Below are 21,909 nucleotides of genomic sequence, written 5' to 3'. Positions count from 1 at the left end.
TAAAATATGGTATCCCTGCCCTTCCCAGTGCAGCTCTCCATTCACAGCAGGCTGCAGCATGAGGTCTCAGCTTCCTCACTCCCTCCCCCTCTTTCCTGTTGGTAGTGGCCAAGGGAATGTTGGGAAATGTAGTTCTTTCCCTGCTCCAGGGCTGGATCTATAGGCAGGGAGCTAACCAAGGAACTACAGCTCCCAGGGCCCCCTGCTGGTTCTCAGCTCCCATGCTGGATCCCTGCCGCCCCTGCAAATGGGCTGCCCCAAGCACATGCTTGCTTAGCTGGTGCCTAGAGCCGCCCCTGCAAGTGAAGTTAAAATGTATTGAGCTCATATTGTCAATGTGTTTCGGAGAGTTTTGTGGCATATTTTCCCACTGAAATTGCTGTACTTAGCAGTACTTTTCAGGTACAAAACTTAAATTTTGTTTATTTGTTAAAAACTTTAATCTCATCTCTCAGTGGACTCTGAATCTCTCTTTCTAACAAAAAGCCACCCTTTACTGCTGAGGAAAGGATTTGATGCTTGATTTCCTTGGGTATTTAACTTCTCTAGATATATTGTTGTTTTATGTGGATATAAATGTAGGTATGACATCTAAGAGGCCCAGTCAGAACATGGCTTTGCGCAATGCAAGTTCAAAGCTACACAACATAGCTTCATAGAGCTGGACTTTTGTGAAACTAAGGACTGTATCTTCACCAGAATGCAGCCGTCTAACTTGAAGTGTGATTTTAATATGATTTAGTTAAGCAACTCCAAACTCTTTATTTCATAGATTCATAGACTCTAGGACTAGAAGGAACCTCGAGAGGTCATCGAGTCCAGTCCCCTGCCCTCAGGCAGGTCCAAATACTGTCTAGACCATCCTTGACAGACGTTTATCTAACCTACTCTTAAAAATCTCCAGAGATGGAGATTCCACAACCTCCCTAGGCAGTTTATTCCAATGTTTAACCACCCTGACAGTTAGGAACTTTTTCCTAATGTCCAACCTAAACCTCCCTTGCTGCAGTTTAAGCCCATTGCTTCTTGTTCTATCCTTAGAGGCTAAGATGAACAAGTTTTCTCCTTAGAGGCTAAGATGAACAAGTTTTCTCTCACCTCCTTATGACACCCTTTTAGATACCTGAAAACTGCTATCATGTCCCCTCTCAGTCTTTTTTTCCAAACTAAACAATGCCAGTTCTTTCAGCCTTCCTTCATAGGTCATGTTCTCAAGACCTTTAATCATTCTTGTTGCTCTTCTCTGGACCCTCTCCAATTTCTCCCAGGGCTGCCGGGGGGAGGGGGGGAGGCAAGTGGGGCAATTTGCCCTGGGCCCCACAGGGGCCCCCACGAGAATATAGTATTCTACAGTATTGCAACTTTTTTTTATGTAAGGGGCCCCCGAAATTGCTTTGCCCCAGGCCCCCTGAATCCTCTGGGCGGCCCTGATTTCTCCATGTCTTTCTTGAAGTGCGGTGCCCAGAACTGGACACAATACTCCAGCTGAGGCCTAACCAGAGCAGAGTAGAGTGGAAGAATGACTTCTCGTGTCTTGCTCGCAATACACCTGTTAATGCATCCCAGAATCACGTTTGCTTTTTTTGCAACAGCATCACACTGTTGACTCATATTTAGCTGGTGGTCCACTATAACCCCTAGATCCCTTTCTGCCATACTCCTTCCTAGACAGTCTCTTCCAATTCTGTATGTGTGAAAAGTTGAAGAGTTTAAGTGGCTTATTTCAGTTTAGCTAGGTTGATAAGGAACAGATTTAAAATACGACAAAAGAAGCCATTCTTAAACCAAAATAAGAGTGCCCATGCAGAGGGTTTTGTACAGGTTTAAATATATTGGTTTAAAATCACACCTTAAGTTAAACCAATGCAACTTTCTTGTGGTAGAGCAGGTCTTAGAAATGATCTTAGTTCACATCTCTATGTGAAGTCTTTACACATGCTAAAGAAATGCCAGGTTTTGTTTTTTTTTGGTTTGGTTTTTTTAATGCAGATTTTTCATGTGAGAGGAAAGCAATCAAACACTCAATTACTGTTAACAAAGAACCCCTGGGCACACGCATTATAAATGTACTGTACTCCCAAGTATCAAAGTACAATTATAATAATTTGAATTGTGAATTGCATTGAACTAGGTTGCATTCATTCTCAGAGAAGCCTCCCAGACATTTAAGTAAATTTCAGCAGAGCATCTGATAGTTCTTTGGGGTTCTGTAAAATCAGTGCTGCAGTAGAACAAATTCATGAAGTAACCACAAATTCAAGAAATTCAAGGTCAACTGAATCTATTTTTACTGATTCCAGCAACTTGTAAGGACTTTCAAAACTTCTCATTTTCCTTTGAGCTAAAATATGATGTAACATTATGATGCAAGTTACATACAGTGTGAGAGTCTCTGCCTGAATGGAAGAAAGTGAGAGTGTGTTGCCTTCCAGCAGTGGTGGTTCACTCTGCTCAGAAGAGAGGTGTGGGAGGGGAGAAGGTTTCTCTAAATATCATTTGATAAGTACTTGAAGCAATAAAGCACAGCAAGATGAGCAATATATGTGAATAATGCCCTATTTCAAATGCACTGTGAGGCCCAAGGGCAAAAGTAGAGAGCTTCTGTCTCCCAAGAAAGCATGATGTCTGTGTTTCACATTCTGAAGTGTGTTTAAAATATTTTTTTTAAATGTTTGCTTTTTGATGAGGTTTTGTCTGTCTGTTTATAGTGTTGGTCTAACTCAGGGTAGAAAACAAATTTTTTTTAAATAAAAGATCAAATTTTATATTTCAATTTGATTTTTTTTATTTAAATACAGGTTCAAATAAAATAAACCTTTGTTAATTTCAGGTTTCAAATTAAATCTGTGCTTAGGCCTAATCTTACTATAATCTAGTAAAGCAGGGTGGTTAAGGTAATATCTTATATTGGGCCATCTTCTGTTGGTGAGAAAGACAAGCTTTCGAGCTTACACAGAATTCTTTTTCAGGTCTACTATAATCTAGTAAAATCATTTAAATTAATTTTAAAAATATCAAGCAGTACATGTTTGCTGGCAAGCTTTAAGGAAAGTCAGACTGCTAAACTTGTGAAAGTCACTGGCTAATTGCTTGGAACCAGGGTTTGTTGAAGTGCTAAACCAGCTTTTGAAAGCAGAAGCCTCTTCTGCAGGTGCAGAGAGAAAATATTTTCTTTATTTCAGTTTATTCAACTAGTTTAGCATGAAATAAAAATGAAAATAGGAAGTCCAAGGGGAAATTTTAAGACCGCTAATTAGCAGGTAGTCTACAAATTGCCATTAGAGTCTTTAAATCTGGAGGAAGCCTGAGGATGCTCTAGTGTGAAATCTTGCACGTGAGTAAATCCACATTATCTGTTCATCACCTCGTTCTCTAATGAAGGAAAATCTGTTGTGGAAGATCGGTTCCTAACCCTATTATTCTCATGGGGTTTTTTTATTCTTCACATCCATATTGATGCTGTCCTTTACAAAATTGCCTCAAATTGAGACCCCTTAAATGGGGACTGATTTTTCAGAGAAACTTTCTAAAAATCAGACATCCATTTACGTGTTTCAAGTTAGGCATCCAAAAATACTAGTCATTGTTGAAAACTTAGTCTGTAATCACTAGAAATATAAATAATTCCTATGTAAAGTAAAAATTTAAACCCATGTGTTTAATGAGTTTGTTGCCATTTCTTCCTTACAGCAACCTCATCCTACAGGAATAAGTCCAATCAAAGGCCCCCAAGCTGGTGGGACCATCCTTACAATCACTGGGAAAAATCTGGAAACTGGCTCCCAGAAAGATGTTAGAGTTTTCGTCGGTGCTGTGCCCTGCAACATGTACGTATGCAGCACTTAACTTTCATAATATTGACTTGTACTCCACTAGCACCAACCAAGATCAGAGCCCATCTGTGCGAGGCATTGTGCAAATCTATTGTGAGAGGAGATCCCTGCCCCCAACGGTTTACCATCTTTAAATGGATAAGACTGACATAGAGTGAGAGAAAGGGATAGAACACAGAAGCAGTGCAAATATAGAGTGGTGGTTTGTGAACATTAAGTTGGTGCCATGATTTTGTTTGTTCATTAATTTTTGGGTAGGTTTTTGGTTGGTTGTATTTATTCTGTGAATCACAGGGGACAGGTGGGGGAGGATGGAAGGTAGGAGGGTATTAGCTATAAGAAGGCATTAAGGGATGGGGTGGGGAGAGGGAAGGAAGCACTTGTCTTTTTTTTTTTTTTTTTTTTTTTTTTTAATGAAGCTTTGCCCTTATTAAAACTTGTCACTTTATGACTGTAATACAGAGTAGTATAAAGCCTTCCCTCAGCCCCCGACCATTCCCAGCCACATGGCCATGAGGGTAAACTGCAGCGAGGAACCAGCCAGAGAATCCAGCAGGTAGGAATAGCTGCAGAAGCAGCCAGAACAGGAACTTTCAGACAGTCGGAAAACTTTCTGCAGTTTTGACTGGACTTTCTCTGCCCTATACTGATTGGCTGGTTGCTCCAACCCTTTCCATCCCGCTCCTCACAATCTCTTCATCTCAGGTCACTCCACCCCACCCCTCTTTGTCTCTTCTCCACTGCCCCATCCCCCTCACCACTCTTCCCTTCCCTTCCTCTTTCCATGTAGCTGATCCCCTTCTAACTAAACCCACCGAAAACCCCAAAATTTTGGAACTAACATGTTTGCACTGATCACTTTGTTCACTAGGCTTGTGTTTCCCCCGCCCCTCTCCCCTTCCCCCGTGTCGATCTTGTCTATTTAGATTGTAAACTCTTTGGGGCCGGGACTGTCTGCTACCATTTGTTCAATGCCTAGCACAGTGGGACCCCATTCTTGGTCAGCTCTTGGGCTCTACCGTAATAAAGATGATGATTAATAATAATGCTAGTAATTTGAGCCTTGTTTCCCCTTTTCTTTTCCCTCCAATTTCCAGCATTGATTTTGGTGAACAAATAGTTTGCATCACAGGACAACATGACAAAGTTGAAGAAGTTCATGTAACCGTGCATCACGGAGACACAGAGAACAAATTAAACAATCCATTGTTTGCATATAGCGAAAATCCTACTGTCACTAAAATCTTTCCAAAAAATAGCTTCAGCAGGTAATGAAATGTTTCTATTATAACTATGTTCATTCTTAATAGATATGGGTGTGTGGTAGTTTTTCTTCATATGGAACTACTTAAATGAAAGTCACTATACTGTGTTTCTGCAGAAAGTTTAAGTATATGAGCTTGTACATTTTTTCCCCAAACTATTGACACACATTAATAATGTATTCTGTTTACCTCAAAACCTTAATAATACCTTTTTCAAAGCTAAATCTTGAAATAAGAAAAGTAATTAGCTTCTTTTAAAATACAGATTTCTTAAAGGAAAAAGAAAATAGATTGAGATGTATTTAAGGAGAATGTCAATCTACACTAGTTTTACTTTGCTTTTTAAAATTAATCTTATTCCCATTAAAGCAGAAGTCATCACCTGCAGATAACATAAAGCTGTCAAAACGTCTGTGTCCATCCATTTCTGAAACATGTCTTGCTCAGCTATTAAGAGTTGGTATGATGGAAATAAAAAAGAATAAATTATGACTTGCCAGCTTTGTTCCAGTAGGGCAAGTAGTAGCTGGCTAAAAAGCACAACTGGAGTTCAGCAAGGTTTTTAAAGATTTTTTTGTGTGTGTTTTGTTTTTTGTTTTGTTTTTTTAAATCTATAGCCAGACTGGTGGTTTCTCTCTGAGCATTCAGTTCTTTCTGAAAAGAAAAATACCAATAGCCTAAACATAAAAGCAAACAGGAAATCCCAACATGATACTTTGAACTATTTGACAGTGTACCTGTATAGAAGTCCTCCCAGAATACTCCTCATTTCAGGGGCTGGGGACAAAAACTGTGATCTTTACTCATGGGCTTCAGCTTCCTAATATCTTAATCTTGCTGCCTAGTAGAGGACAATTTGGTATTTTCACATCCTGAGAGATCAGAGGGAACGAGCCCCATCTCAAATTCTGTCACTTTCTACCAAAAAACCAACATGAGATGATGACCTGAACAGGATCTTTAAAAGTTAAGTCACCTGTGACTTACCAGGCTCCTTTAACACAGCCTTTTATATAAATAAAGTAATACTTAAGATTATTCCCATTTAAGAGATTAGAGGGACAATAGATATATTTTTCTTTTTGTTTACTTGGTACATTTGTAAACCCTTTGTAATCAGTCTAATTTTTCCCTCTTTATAGTAAATCACTCCAGGGATTCTCAAAACTTTTGATAAAGTGGAATTCATTTTATTGGATTATTTTGTGGATCACCTTCCCTCCCAGTAATGATTATTGGGATTGTTGGTGGTTGGAAATGTATGCTAAGTCCTTTCTTAACTGTTAATGTATCTATCAACGGAAAGCAACAAGGAGAGCCAGCACCGTGTGACTTCTATTCCTTTCTGTATAGGTTCTTATAACTCACTCATTACCACACTATCAGAGCACCTTCCAGGAATGCTGTAAGCAACATGACTAATATGTCATGTGTTTATGCTCTCATCCTCTCTCGGGGGAGATGTGCTTGCAGTGGAGTGTCCTGTTTTGGTAGGGGCTCTTTTAATATGCATGTTGCTATGTATTTATGTCAGAGAAGGTAAGGTCGAAGAAGTACATCTTGCACTTGGAGTGGAAGATGATGAGGTTTGTGGCGATCCTTAATTCCTGGTGAAGTTCATTCCACAGTCTCGAACCAGCCCCTTAGAAAGCTTTATCTTCTGTTGTAGGGAGTTCCACTGAGCTAGAGAAGCAAAGTTGATGAGTATGGTCTTTGTCCCAGAGCTTTAGAGGGTCTTTGAAATATCCTGGTGCCAGGCAATGGAGCACCTTGAAGATGAGGTCTAAGACTTTTAACTTGACTTGATTCTATAGGAAGCCAGGGTAGGGAGCAGAGGACAGGTGTGATGTGCTTGGTAGCCAGCATTACTGTAGAGATGCACTGCAGCCTTCTGAACAAGTGGGAGTTTGCTAAGTGCTAAAGGTACTTCATCCCCAGGTACACTGCCTTGCTGTAGTCCAGCCAAGAGGTCATGAAGGCATGAATAACTGAGGCCAGATCACTGTCTGCCATGATAGGGTAGAGTCTCCTAGCTACCCGGAAATGATGGAAAACGTTACTCACAGATGCTGCTCTGTGAGAGCTTAGCCTCAGTGAGGAATCCAAGAATACTGCAGACTGTATTGACCAGTTGTGGTGTGTATTTTCAACCAAAGAAGAATGCTCCATGGCTACAAATTCTTCAAAATGCTTTCCTCTGCCCACCAGCATAACCTCTGTCTTGCTCAGCTTCACTTTCAGCCAGCTATTCTTAATCCATGAGCTGATCTCATCCAAGCACTGAGCCATTTTGGTAGGAACCACCAACCATTACGTTAGGTTCCCCTGTTTGTGTAGTGCTCCCCACCCCAAGAGTGATAAAGGCACGGGAAAACATTTTAAATAATTTAAAAATGTGAATATAAAAATCACAACTAGGCCACAGGGTTTGGAACAGCTGTATCACTTCAAAATTTTATACCCATATTTGGTTTACTGGAAGTTCTTACATTTGATACCTAACTATTGTACAAGTACCTGCATGCAAAGCTGTGCACAAAATATTTTAAGTGGAAAAAGTCCTAGATGGAGCTAGGGTATGGTTGTAGAACTTTACTGATGTTTGATTTGTGTCTGTTTTTTTCAGTGGAGGGAGAAATATTACTGTAACAGGAGCTAGGTTTGATATCATCCAGAGTTTCTCCATAGTTGTAACTGCTGACCTTCATGGGTCTTCCAGAAGGAAGAAGAGGCAAATACGCAGTCTAGCCTCAAAACAGGTATGTATGTATGTATGTATTTATTTATTTATTTATTGTCAGACATGCTATCTTCATCAGCAGTGTGATGTCTAAACAGGGCCTGATCCTGGTCAACCGTTTGTTTCCTTTTTAGTTCACTTTATTATTTTATTTTCATTTCATTATATTATGGTAGTATCCAGAATGTACTAGGAATGGTACAATCACGTTTGTGATGAAAGAGACTGGGAAGACTGTATCATGGGAAGTCATAAAGATAGCTGCTGTTTTTTGTGTTGTGATTTATGTTAATGATTGAAGAGGGTTCCTAGAGTAAACTATTTGTATAATTGTACTTTTTAAATGTGCCAAGGAACACCTAGTGCAAAGGATTGGGATGGGGAGGGGGAAATAAACATACATACATAAATTATACTGTTAGGATCCAGACATTTTCAAGCATGAGGTGCCTTAGGGTACGTCTATACTTACCTCCGGGTTCGGCGGTAAGCAATCCATCTTCTGGGATCAGTTTATCGTGTCTTGTCTAGATGCGATAAATCGATCCCAGAAGTGCTCGCCGTCGACGCCGGTACTCCTGCTCCGCGAGAGGAGTACGCGGAGTCGACGGGGGAGCCTGCCTGCCATGTGTGGACCCGCGGTAAGTACCTTGTAGTTCGAACTAAGGTACTTCGACTTCAGCTACGTTATTCACGTAGCTGAAGTTGCGTATCTTAGTTCGAACTGGGGGGTTAGTGTGGACCAGCCCTTAGAAATAAACATTCATTGTGGTGGAAGATAAGGTTTGTTGTGAGTTAATTAGTTGGTGTTTAATGTATTTTATTCATAAATGGTACTGAGCATTTATATTAAGCTGATAACGTCTCTGTTATTTATAAATGCCTTGAATACAAGTGATGTGCCCAAGGTTGCAGAAGAGTCAAAAATAGTCTGGATTAAAGCTAAGGAGTTACCATCCCACCCCCATCAATCCTGTGTTCTCAACATTAAATCGCCCTAAAATAGTTCAAACCCACAAAATTCAGATAATGACACAAACTTTCTGTCAACTTCATAGATTCTAGGACTGGAAGGGACCTCGAGAGGTCATCGAGTCCAGTCCCCTGCCCGCATGGCAGGACCAAATACTGTCTAGACCATCCCTGATAGACATTTATCTAACCTACTCTTAAATATCTCCAGAGATGGAGATTCCACAACCTCCCTAGGCAATTTATTCCAGTGTTTAACCACCCTGACAGTTGGGAAGTTTTTCCTAATGTCCAACCTAGACCTCCCTTGCTGCAGTTTAAGCGCATTGCTTCTTGTTCTATCCTCAGAGGCTAAGGTGAACAAGTTTTCTCCCTCCTCCTTATGACACCCTTTTAGATACCTGAAAACTGCTATCATGTCCCCTCTCAGGCCTGGTCTACACTTACCCCCAATTCGAACTAAGGTACGCAACTTCAGCTACGTGAATAACGTAGCTGAAGTCAAAGTACCTTAGTTCGAACTTACCTCGGTCCACACGCGGCAGGCAGGCTCCCCGTCGACGCCGCGGTACTCCTCTCGTATAGCTGGAGTACCGCAGTCGACGGCGATCACTTCCTGGTTCGACTTATCGCGTCCAGACAAGACGCGATAAGTCGAACCCAGAACTTCGATTCCCAGCCGCCGAACTAGCGGCTGGGTGTAGACATACCCTCAGTCTTCTCTTTTCCAAACTAAACAAACCCAATTCTTTCAGCCTTCCTTCATAGGTCATGTTCTCAAGACCTTTAATCATTCTTGTTGCTCTTCTCTGGACCCTTTCCAATTTCTCCACATCTTTCTTGAAATGCGGTGCCCAGAACTGGACACAATACTCCAGCTGAGGCCTAACCAGAGCAGAGTAGAGCGGAAGAATGACTTCTCGTGTCTTGCTCACAAGACACCTGTTAATACATCCCAGAATCATGTTTGCTTTTTTTGCAACAGCATCACACTGTTGACTCATATTTAGCTTGTGGTCCACTATAACCCCTAGATCCCTTTCTGCCGTACTCCTTCCTAGACAGTCTCTTCCCATTCTGTATGTGTGAAACTGATTTTTTCTTCCTAAGTGGAGCACTTTGCATTTGTCTTTGTTAAACTTCATCCTGTTTAACTCAGACCATTTCTCCAATTTGTCCAGATCATTTTGAATTATGACCCTGTCCTCCAAAGCAGTTGCAATCCCTCCCAGTTTGGTATCATCCGCAAACTTAATAATCGTACTTTCTATACCAATATCTAAGTCGTTAATGAAGATATTGAACAGAGCCGGTCCCAAAACAGACCCCTGCGGAACCCCACTCGTTATGCCTTTCCAGCAGGATTGGGAACCATTAATAACAACTCTCTGAGTACGGTTATCCAGCCAGTTATGCACCCACCTTATAGTAGCCCCATCTAAATTGTATTTGCCTAGTTTATCGATAAGAATATCATGCGAGACCGTATCAAATGCCTTACTAAAGTCTAGGTTTACCACATCCACAGCTTCTCCCTTATCCACAAGACTCGTTATCCTATCGAAGAAAGCTATCAGATTGGTTTGACATGATTTGTTCTTTACAAATCCATGCTGGCTGTTCCCTATCACCTTACCACCTTCCAAGTGTTTGCAGATGATTTCCTTAATTACTTGCTCCATTATCTTCCCTGGCACAGAAGTTAAACTAACTGGTCTGTAGTTTCCTGGGTTGTTTTTATTTCCCTTTTTATAGATGGGCACTATATTTGCCCTTTTCCAGTCTTCTGGAATCTCTCCCGTCTCCCATGATTTTCCAAAGATAATAGCTAGAGGCTTAGATACCTCCTCTATTAGCTCCTTGAGTATTCTAGGATGCATTTCATCAGGCCCTGATGACTTGCAGGCATCTAACTTTTCTAAGTGATTTTTAACTTGTTCTTTTTTTATTTTATCTGCTAAACCTACCCCCTTCCCATTAGCATTCACTATGTTAGGCATTCCTTCAGACTTCTCGGTGAAGACCGAAACAAAGAAGTCATTAAGCATCTCTGCCATTTCCAAGTTTCCTGTTACTGTTTCTCCCTCTTCACTGAGCAGTGGGTCTACCCTGTCTTTGGTCTTCCTCTTGCTTCTAATGTATTGATAAAAAGTCTTCTTGTTTCCCTTTATTCCCGTAGCTAGTTTGAGCTCATTTTGTGCCTTTGCCTTTCTAATCTTGCCCCTGCATTCCTGTGTTGTTTGCCTATATTCATCCTTTGTAATCTGTCCTAGTTTCCATTTTTTATATGACTCCTTTTTATTTTTTAGATCATGCAAGATCTCGTGGTTAAGCCAAGGTGGTCTTTTGCCACATTTCCTATCTTTCCTAACCAGCGGAATAGCTTGCTTTTGGGCCCTTAATAGTGTCCCTTTGAAAAACTGCCAACTCTCCTCAGTTGTTTTTCCCCTCAGTCTTGATTCCCATGGGACCTTACCTATCAGCTCTCTGAGCTTACCAAAATCTGCCTTCCTGAAATCCATTGTCTCTATTTTGCTGTTCTCCCTTCTACCCTTCCTTAGAATTGCAAACTCTATGATTTCATGATCACTTTCACCCAAGCTGCTTTCTACTTTCAAATTCTCAACGAGTTCCTCCCTATTTGTTAAAATCAAGTCTAGAACAGCTTCCCCCCTAGTAGCTTTTTCAACCTTCTGAAATAAAAAGTTGTCTGCAATGCAGTCCAAGAATTTGTTGGATAGTCTGTGCCCCGCTGTGTTATTTTCCCAACATATATCCGGATAGTTGAAGTCCCCCATCACCACCAAATCTTGGGCTTTGGATGATTTTGTTAGTTGTTTAAAAAAAGCCTCATCCACCTCTTCCACCTGGTTAGGTGGCCTGTAGTAGACTCCTAGCATGACATCACCCTTGTTTTTTACCCCTTTTAGCCTAACCCAGAGACTCTCAACACTTCCATCTCCTATGTCCATCTCTACCTCAGTCCAAGTGTGTACATTTTTAATATATAAGGCAACACCTCCTCCCTTTTTTCCCTGTCTATCCTTCCTGAGCAAGCTGTATCCATCCACACCAACATTCCAATCATGTGTATTATCCCACCAAGTTTCAGTGATGCCAACAATGTCATAGTTGTATTTATTTATTAGCACTTCCAGTTCTTCCTGCTTATTACCCATACTTCTCGCATTTGTATATAGGCATCTAAGATACTGGTTTGATCTTTCCTCCCAGTTTTGTCCTGACCCTCCTTTCTCTCTGCCAATATAGCCCACACTCCCTCTCGTTTCCGACCCATCTCCCAGGTCTCCATGTTCCCCACTTACCTGCGGGCTTTGCTCACCTGTCCCCGTCGAACCTAGTTTAAAGCCCTCCTCACTAGGTTAGCCAGTCTGTGTCCAAATAGGGTCTTTCCCCTCCTCGAAAGGTGAACGCCATCTCTGCCTAGCAGTCCTTCCTCAAATAGCATCCCGTGGTCTAGGAAGCGTTCAGTGTTCAGACCTTAGGATTTTGCTTTGGGCCTGAATACTAACCCACACTGAAGCAATGATTTATTTTTGTGCAGTGATTTTTTTCTTTTCCAAAAGTATCTGAGAATCTCACATTTTTATTTAACCTTGGTTGTGTTGTGGAAGGCCTAGTTCACAGGCTCTGCCTTCTATTTTTAGGTGCTAAATGTTCAGCAGCAGATAACATGATCTAATCAAAACCCAAAATGTTTTGTTTGCTTTTTAGTTTCTAGGAAAAGATATTGCAAAAATCAATGGAAGCACTATAGTCTTCTCTTCTCCACCAATACTAGAGGATCCAGAAAACTATAGGATTACTACACTTATTAAAATGGATGGTTACAGTTTCGTTTTAAATGCCGACAATGACCTCTTTAAATATGTTGCGGATCCAACATTTGAAAACTTCACTGATGGCATCAAAAAACAAGTCAACAAACTTATTCATGCAAAGGTAAACTTGACAAGACATGGCTGGTTGTAGTTTTATTGTTATAATAAATATATAGATGTGAGATTTTCCTTTCATCCTTAAAAACCGTGTGCTGCCCCCCACTGCTGGAATCTGGAATTTCCATATTAGCTGTGTTTCCATAGAATTAATAGATTTCCTCTGTGTGTAAAAGCCTGGGGGTATTTTTTCCTCCCCCTTCGCACTGATGTCACTGCATCCTCTGTTGAAAATGAACTGTACAAAAGGTTGTGTAACTTGTGGATTGCTTCACCCGTGGCTTTGTAGCTTAAATGACTTAGCCTTATATTTTCTGTCTAGGGCAGTAATCTGAACAAAGCCATGACGATAGAGGAAGCTCAAGCTTTTGTAGGGGCAGAACCCTGCAACATAAAAACACTGACTGAAAAGGATTTATATTGTGAACCGCCAGAAGTACAACCTCAGCCAAAGAGAAGGCAGAAGAGGGATACAATCAATAACTTGCCTGAATTCATTGTATGTCACCTTTCCTGCCTGTTGTCTTTAATAGCATGTATGAAGAGAGGAGGGTATGGAGTACTGTGTTTGTGACACTGATAAAGTAGCTTCCTATTTGCATGGGTTTATTTTTCAGTGGCGCATTATATAAAGGAAACTATCTTGTGACTCCACTCCACTTCCAGATTTTATCTGCTATCTATAAAAGGATTGCAGATAGATAGAATGTCCCAAGATGTTGATTGCCACTTTTATTAAGGGGTCAGGTCCTATGTATACTCACAACTAGGCATAGGGTTTTCTATCTTGACAAGTCCCATTGCAGTCAATCACTATTCTGGGTAGTAAGTGCTTATAGAATTGGGTGTTAAATTCCCTTGTATAGTAATAACTTTTTTTTTTCCTTTTATGTAATATGGGCTAAATTACGTGCTGGAATACAAAGGTGCTGCTCCATTAATTCATTAACTTCAGTGGAGCTATGCCAATTTATGCCAGCAAAAATATTGTATCTGAATATTATACCTGTTTGGCAATCTGGACTAGGAATTCTATAGATTATAAAGATTACTAAGAAACTAAAGCATGGCAGCTAAATTATTGAATAGTCTTCTTGTTACATTTTTTGAGGCAGGTATAAGTATGTATTTAATTCTTTAGGTGAAATTTGGCCTCAGAGAATGGATCCTAGGAAGAGTGGAATATGACACACGTGTGAGTGACATACCCCTGGATGTGATTTTGCCATCCGTAATTTTTCCTATGGTGGCCATTATCATCATCTCTATCTACTGTTACAGGTAAGATAGTCAGATGCTATGGCTGTCCCAAAGCTCTGAAGGAGAAGGCTGATGGGGCAGAAAAGCAAACTATTCTCATCTGCAAAGAGGAACAATCTTGATCACTTAATAAACTAAACATTTTAAAGGAAGTAGCTGGAAAATGTTTATACCAATAATTCCCCTAACATAGACCCTTTCAGTGGTATTTCTTGGTGCCTGTCAGTCCAGTGTTCTTTCTCTGCTGTAAGCACAAACAAATTGGCCCAGGTTTTCACACCCCTCACTGAGAGGGTAAGGTGCACACACACAATCTTGAAATTGCAGCTGAAGTGCCTTCATGCAAGTGAAAATATTGCTTTTTTTGCATGTGTATGTCAATGTTTAAGCTTCCTATGCCAACACTCTGAAGACCTGAGATGGTTGGATCTGTCTGAGTGGATATTCCGGTCTTTACAGCTGAGCCACGTATTACCACACACACATTTTATGACTATTGGTGAAATTCACCCCTTTGTGGAGTGCCAGAACCAGGACTATACACCACTTAAGTCCTACTTGGGGTCTATTTTGAGGTCTTAAGTGGGATGTAAGTAGTGTATCAGCCTTGTGCTTGGTGGATTTCACTGTAATGATGCAAAGCTGTACAACTGAGATGCAGTGCCTTATGGTATTTGCACCTGTACAATGTTGAAACTCCCTTAGATCTCCCATAACCTGCTCAGTATGATCCTGTGCATGTACTTACTTAAGCCATATCTGTGCTCTGGATGTTACAGCAGCACAGCTACAACACTGCAGCTATGTTACTGTAGTGTAGACACTTCTTACAGCAACTGAAGGGGTATTTCTGGCAATGTAGCAAATCCACCTCCCCAAGTGGAAGTAGCTAAGTCAACAGAAGAAGTCTCCTATTGATCTAGCCACGTCTACACCTGGGATTAGGTCATCTTAACTATGACACTCAGGGGTCTGAATTTTTCACATCCGTGAGGTCGACATAGTTACGACGCTGTCTTAAGTGTAGACAAGCCTTAGTCATGACTCAGCAGCCGTTGTGGAATGTGCTCTGAGTGCTTATTGCATTGTCTGTCCCGCTTGCACAAGTGAAGTAGCTGTGCTTAAAGAGTGCTCACAAATGTAGTCTAATAAGTTTAAAATCATTGGGCCAGATCTTCAACCGGTCTGTTTAAGCAGCTTCATTGTAGAGCTACATTGATTTACATTAGCTGAAGATCTGACCCGCTATCTCCTCCACTTTCGTTATTAAAAGTAAAGAGGAAAAGAAACAGGCTTCCTATGATCCCTCAGCCTTTCCATTTGATGCAATTGCAAAATGCTTTACTTTTACCATTAATAACGTACCTTTATTCTTTAAAGACGAAAAAGCCAACAAGCAGAACGTGAATATGAAAAAATCAAGTCACAGCTTGAAGGTTTGGAAGAAAGTGTCAGAGATAGGTGCAAAAAGGAATTCACAGGTATGATTTATGTTAGATTTCTTATGGACCCTAATGAGAAATACTAAATTGGGCTAAAACTACTGCACTGTCTTACTGAAACTGTTTCTTGGTTGTAACTACAAGCCAGTATAACTACTCTTGATTGCAGACATCAATGTACAGTACATATTCTTCTGACAATTAAGACCATAAATAAGATTAAATAGAGTGAAAGTAATTAAAGAAAACAACAGGTTTTTAGGGTAAAGATAAAATAAGCACGAGGAATTAAATCAGTAAATGGAAATAGAAACTAGGTTTTTTATTATTACTATTAAAAAGCTGCTACTGGTACTGAAAAGTCACTTTTTTCCCAGTAAGTAAGTGTAGTCTGTATTTATGCTGTTGATAAAATATGACACATTTTATTTTAATAAAAATGTAATGTTAGGAAAGCCACAAAATAGATGAATTGGTGAGCTATGAATTTATGAAGATAGACTGCAATATCTTTTAAGTCTGGGAAAATCAGAGAGAAGAAGAAAATTTACCTCTTTGTAATGGGAAATAATGGAACCTGATTTGAGGAGCTAGTTCATTCTTTACTGTATGTAAAGAGACTTCACCTGAGGGAAATCAATGGGAGCTGTAAGGGCACAGCACCTCTGAATATCAGGCTACTTATTTTGGTGTCTAATTCAGGCACCCATGTTTGAAAACTTTGGCCTAAGTGATTACCTTGACCTGTAATATCACTATCTAAAATACACTATTTGTTTATACTGAAATAACCTATCTTTGCTTCTATAACAAATAACAAAGCATGTTTTTTCCTAAAGAGAAATTACATGTCTCTTCTTAACAGAGATGGGCTGAAAAAGTGGTGGTCGAATCTGAATTTGGCTTAGATTTAGCTTTGGGAATTCAGGGTTAGGGTTTAGAATTGACTCTATAGATAATCTGACAAGATTTTTGCCATCTTGAATAGTGGAAATCTCACAAAATCTACTGTTACCCTGAGATTTCTGCCTTTGGAGTAGAAATTGTCTCAGAATAGTTTTTTCCCATTATACTTGAGTCACATCTGGAAAATTGGCATGTTCCAATTTTGGACCCTACCCAGTACCAAACCTCTGTAGCAACTGTTTAGATTGAGGGATTCAGCTTCAAAGGCCACTCTGAAATTTGAAGGGCTAAAGATCAAGGTTCCCGTTTGGAGCCATCTCTGCTTATTAGTCTCCCTCACCAGCTGGCCTTTGTAATCCCTCTTCTTTTCTGTCCTTGGTTTCTTAGAGCTGTTTCTGGAATGTGAAGCTGCCCGTCCCCTGCCAGGGGAGTACTGCTGCCTGCTGGAGTGTGGGGTTAATCTCCTACTCCAGCACAGCTGCCTCTCTGGGCTCAGGAGGAACACAAATTGTCTCTAGCAGTGTCATCTAGCACATAAGATACACGTCGTCTTGGCTAATAGTAATGTAAAGCACTTATATAAAAGTAGTTTCTAGATGCCTATAATATTGATAATAGCAAATGCAGGAAGAGGAGTCTTCCTGCATGCATCAGAGCAGTCATAGTAAAGGAAGTGGTGATTAGGGTAGAACAACACACACAGCATGAAGCTTGAAACCATGAGATGTTTTCTTTCTTAGAATTGGCTGAGTGTAACAAAATAAAGAGAACCAGGATAAATTGTGTGGTCAATAAAAATTGCTGAGATGACAGGCCATTATATTAATTAACATGGTATTCTAGTCAGTCAGCAATATCAGGCAACTGGAAAGTCTCCAGCTGAAATGACCACTTTGTGGAAAGGTGACCTCCTAATTGCTTTTTGTGTCAAGAACTTGAAAGCTTTTGGGGCTCACAGAGGTGTTTTCATCATTTTCAGTGAATTTATTTTACCTTCTTCCTTTCTGCCCTTCTCCTAATAAAATGATTATTCTTTGTGCTTCCTGTTGCTCTTGCTCCATGGCTCAACATCCCAACTATCATGAAAAGAATTAAAAGGCAATTTCACAATGATGTAGATTTAAAGGAATAGAAAATATATAAACATAAGAAAAGTAGTTGGCCACAATTTCTTTTTTTCCTTTGCTGCTGGGAGTGTGTGTGTGTGTGTGTGTGTGTGTGTGTGTGTTAAGAAGAGCTCTCTGCATAAAGCCCAGCGTTCAGTAATACTGATCCAACAGTAAATTCATGGTAAGAAAATATTGTTGTGGTGATGATGATTATTAGCATATGTGTAATGATGCTGTGCAGGAACCCTGCTTGTGCCTGCTGATGGTACAAACAGAAAACAATGAGATTGTCCCTTCCCCAGTCTAGGTAACTATAGGTACATCTTTGCAGCAAGCAGCAGCCTGGCTCAGAGCCCAGGCTCACAGACTCAGGCTCCTGCTATGGTGCTAAAAATAGCCATGTAGACATTCGGGCTCTGGCTGGAGCTCGGGCTCTGAAGCACACCCCCTTCCCTAGACTTCTAAAGTCTGCACAGCTATTACCTTAGCACGAGCCCCAGAAGCAGTCTGTAGACCCAGACTCTGAGACTTGCTGTCGCAAGCTCCAAATTGGTGAGTAGATACACGCTGTGATTCCTCAAAGATAGCACTGTCAGTGTCTCAATAGGATTATCTGGGAAGAAACTCTGGGTTGCAGGGAACATGCTTTGGCAATTGGTAAACATGGTACGGAAAAAGCAGAATGGATGTGGCAGGGGAAAGGATTCTGAATATGTTTGATCATTTTTTTCCCCGTAGTATAAAATGCTTTCATTGTTAGATGAAAACAAAAGGTACTGTGGTTTCTAAAACTAGAAATATTGTATGTTCTAGATCTAATGATAGAGATGGAAGATCAGACCAATGATGTCAGTGAAGCAGGAATTCCTGTGCTGGACTATAAAATGTACACAGACAGAGTCTTCTTCTTGCCCTCAAAAGATGGAGAGAAAGATGTAATGATTACTGGGAAATTGGATATTCCAGAGGCTAGAAAGCAAACTGTGGAGCAGGCTTTAAATCAGTTCTCCAATCTACTGAATAGCAAATCATTTCTCATCAATGTGAGTATTGAAATGAAAGTCACTTTGAGCTCACCCTGTATTTTTCAGAAAAGCCTTTTTGCCTGGTATGTATGTGCCTGTAGAGAGAGACATACATTTTTAAGCACAGATGAGCCTACAGTTCAGCTCTTAAGTCCATATTTAGGCACGTAAAAAAGTGGCCTGATTTCAAGATTGATGAGCACCCAGCTGCTCCCACAAAAATGCTAAATCTTGGTACTCTTGTAAATCAAGCTGCTTTTGTAGGTGGCTAAATATGGAGTGAGAAGCTAATTGCAGGCACCTTTTTTTTTTTTTTTTTTTTAAGCATGACCCTAATACTCATTACTTAAAAGTAGTGTTACATTCTGAGGCAGAGGAAAACATGTTCCGAAACTTACAATGTACTTATTCAGCTCGTAGTCCTTGTAATTCAAGTGGAAGGGTTTATTTTTTGTTTGGTTGGGGTGTTTTTGGGGAGGGGAGGAAAGGGGAGGTTAAACTTACGGTGCAGAGGTTTTTTTAAACAAAAACATCCTTCATTATATATTACTTCATACTTTACTGAAGACATAGAAGTATTAATTGAGTTAGCCCTGAAGACAGTGTTTAAAACTCTCTCGCACACACACACAGAGAGAGAGAGAGAGAGAGGAGTTGTAGATAGTGCTTTTTATATGTAGTTTGTTCAAAACTTTGAGTCTTTTTTTCATGCTGTACTTAGAAGACTAACATTAAGACAGTAAGTGTTTTGGTTTTTTTCCCCTCCTACTGTGCTAGGTATGTGTTGAGCTGCTCTTGAAACTTGTCATGAATCGTTTAGACTCAAAGCTTAATCTGCTTTTTCTGTTTTAGTTTATTCATACATTGGAGAAGCAGAGGGAGTTCTCTGCCCGAGAAAAAGTTTATTTTGCATCCCTATTGACTGTTGCTTTACATGGAAAGCTAGAATACTATACTGACATCATGAGGACATTGTTCTTAGAGCTGATGGAGCAGTATGTTGTGGCCAAAAACCCAAAGCTGATGCTCAGAAGGTTTGAATGATTGTCTTGTTTTCCATAGTCCTTTGTTTTTTGCAACATTGTTACATTTACAGTGTGGTGTTTTTCAGAGTGTGTGTGTCGTGCTATAGACTGTCTAGAAATCATCATGATGATGACATGTCCAAACACATTAGGGAGCAAAAATGGATAGGAGTTACTTTTTTTAAGAGCAGCTAGAGTCATTTGTCCTAGCCAAATAATTTAATTTAGAGCTTGGAACAAACTTGCTCAGACATCTATCCATGAAGAAAATGCAATATTGAAATTTTTGTATGCTTCTTATCTAATTTTATATCATATCATCTCCATAATGAATACACTTAAACAATTTTCTGATGTATCTCCTTCACTTAGATAGGTCTGATTCTTACTCCTAAATACATTACAGAATTTCAACTTTGCTCTGCATGTTTTGTTTCGATTACCGGTAGTTTGTTCCCCAGTAACTAAAGTGTAGGTTTCTTTTAAGCATTCATTCTTACAACATGGAAACAAACTTCTGATTTTGGATATATGATATGTACCTTTAAGTAAAAGTAATGAGCTGAAAGTATGTAAGAATGTTGAACAGTTCAAAGCATTATCTAATGCAGGCGCACGCTTTAAAGAATCTATGTAAAATTATTGCATTAGGACAAGTGCTGTTAATGTAGAAATATTTTATTTCAGGCAACACTTTAAAAGAAAATTGCCTTCTTGTCAGCAAACATTTTCAATATTCATATTTTTTTAGATCAGAAACTGTTGTGGAGAGGATGTTGTCTAATTGGATGGCTATTTGTTTATATCAATATCTGAAGGTAAGGGATGAAAGCTATGCATACACTTCTCCTTCATTAAGTACTTAAACATATGGCATTGATCCCTTCCATTTTTTATTTTTGTTTTTTCCCTTAAACAGGACAATGCTGGAGAGCCTCTTTATAAATTGTTCAAGGCTATCAAACATCAGGTGGAAAAAGGCCCAGTGGATGCTGTGCTGATGAAAGCCAAATATACATTGAATGACACAGGGTTACTGGGAGATGATGTAGAGTATACACAGCTGGTAAGCAGCTCATCTGCTCAGTCATTAATTTATATTAAAAAATTTCTTCTTGAACACTGTGGAATTTAAATTTATATCAGTACACTCTTTCTATAATAATTAATGAGAGCCAAGATGAGCCATTAACATGGGCAATAGGTGAATAATTAAGAACTATATAGAAGGGTTTAGAAGCAAGTCCCCAGATCTGAGCACCCCCAATCTCTGAAGAAGTTTGAGGGAAAACTCCATGAGCCTGATTCTCATATTCATTCTCTCTCTCTCTCTCTCTCTCTCTCTCTCTCTCTCTCTCTCAACCATTTTATATTGGTTTAATTCTATTGATTTCAGTGGAGTTACTTCTGATTTACACCAGTATCAGTGAGACAAGAATCAGACTCTGAATAGTCCCTAGCTCTAATGTCCTGTATCGGGCTACTTCTTTAGGCATCTAAAGATGGAAATAAGTGTCTAAATCTAGTCATCTGTTTTTGAGAATCTTGGCTTGTTTGTTTTGCGCATGGTCTAATAAACGCACATAATGCTCAGAACTGTCCTCGGAAGAGCAGCACAGGATTTTCTTTGCCTTGAAAGTCACTCTGATGTGATTACTCTGGGTTTATTATTGACACAGCTAGCAGCCTTTTCCATTTGTCTCTGAGTGTGAGACATGCAATGACAAATCTGTGGTGTGGATGAAGTGCATTTTTGATATATTCCTAAGGGATTTGAGTGGGAGGGCAGCATGGGAAGCTTGCTTTATGAATTGTTCTTACACACAACCTACAGCAACTAGTTAACAGACTGCTTGGGGGTGGGAGATAGATAAATGAAAAATGTAACTTTTTAAAGGTAGATTTTTGGGCTTAATGAGGCTTCCATGTTTGTCTGAGCTGAAGAGTATACCTAATAGTTCCAGACTGGACAACATGGTTTACATTGTCTCATGTATTTAATGAGCAAGATATTTTTGTATCGTACGTCATTTGTGACTTACTGGAATAATTCTTCTAAGTTAGGATCTTTTAACTCAAAAAATGGCTTTTACAATTAAGATTTATGAATGCAGTATCAAAGAGAGATGTGTGAATGCAATCAAATCTGAGACAAATAAGAATAATTCTCATAGATATTTATTGTGAACATTAGACCAGATTTGGCTCAGATTTCATTGCATTCACCAATTGTACATATAACAAAAAAATCGCATATCCTTCACAAAAAAGTAGGTTAATATTGCTTACAATATTGGGATTATATGCCTGTTTTATGATAAAAAAAAAATCTTGTGCTAATTATGCCAGTGTCTGAGTTTGGATAGACATTTA

The 21,909-nt window shown here is 39.7% G+C and overlaps 1 protein-coding gene across 1 annotated transcript in view; it reads left to right on the top strand.

Annotated features, from left to right (window-relative positions):
• The window catches only part of PLXNB2 (plexin B2), a 157,624-nt gene that overhangs the window by 110,257 nt on the left and 25,458 nt on the right, over window positions 1-21,909 (top strand). The window contains exons 16-26 of the mRNA XM_029910814.1: window positions 3,691-3,827; window positions 4,931-5,101; window positions 7,725-7,857; window positions 12,546-12,773; window positions 13,092-13,268; window positions 13,911-14,050; window positions 15,410-15,510; window positions 18,300-18,529; window positions 19,364-19,545; window positions 20,288-20,354; window positions 20,456-20,602. Coding sequence (XP_029766674.1) covers window positions 3,691-3,827; window positions 4,931-5,101; window positions 7,725-7,857; window positions 12,546-12,773; window positions 13,092-13,268; window positions 13,911-14,050; window positions 15,410-15,510; window positions 18,300-18,529; window positions 19,364-19,545; window positions 20,288-20,354; window positions 20,456-20,602 — 1,713 coding nt within the window. The remainder of the gene's footprint in view (window positions 1-3,690; window positions 3,828-4,930; window positions 5,102-7,724; window positions 7,858-12,545; window positions 12,774-13,091; window positions 13,269-13,910; window positions 14,051-15,409; window positions 15,511-18,299; window positions 18,530-19,363; window positions 19,546-20,287; window positions 20,355-20,455; window positions 20,603-21,909) is intronic.

This window comes from Terrapene carolina, unplaced genomic scaffold (assembly GCF_002925995.2).
Source record: "Terrapene carolina triunguis isolate 2854851 unplaced genomic scaffold, T_m_triunguis-2.0 Scaffold68, whole genome shotgun sequence".
NCBI lineage: Eukaryota > Metazoa > Chordata > Testudines > Emydidae > Terrapene > Terrapene triunguis.
This window is presented reverse-complemented; position numbering and strand designations above follow the sequence as displayed.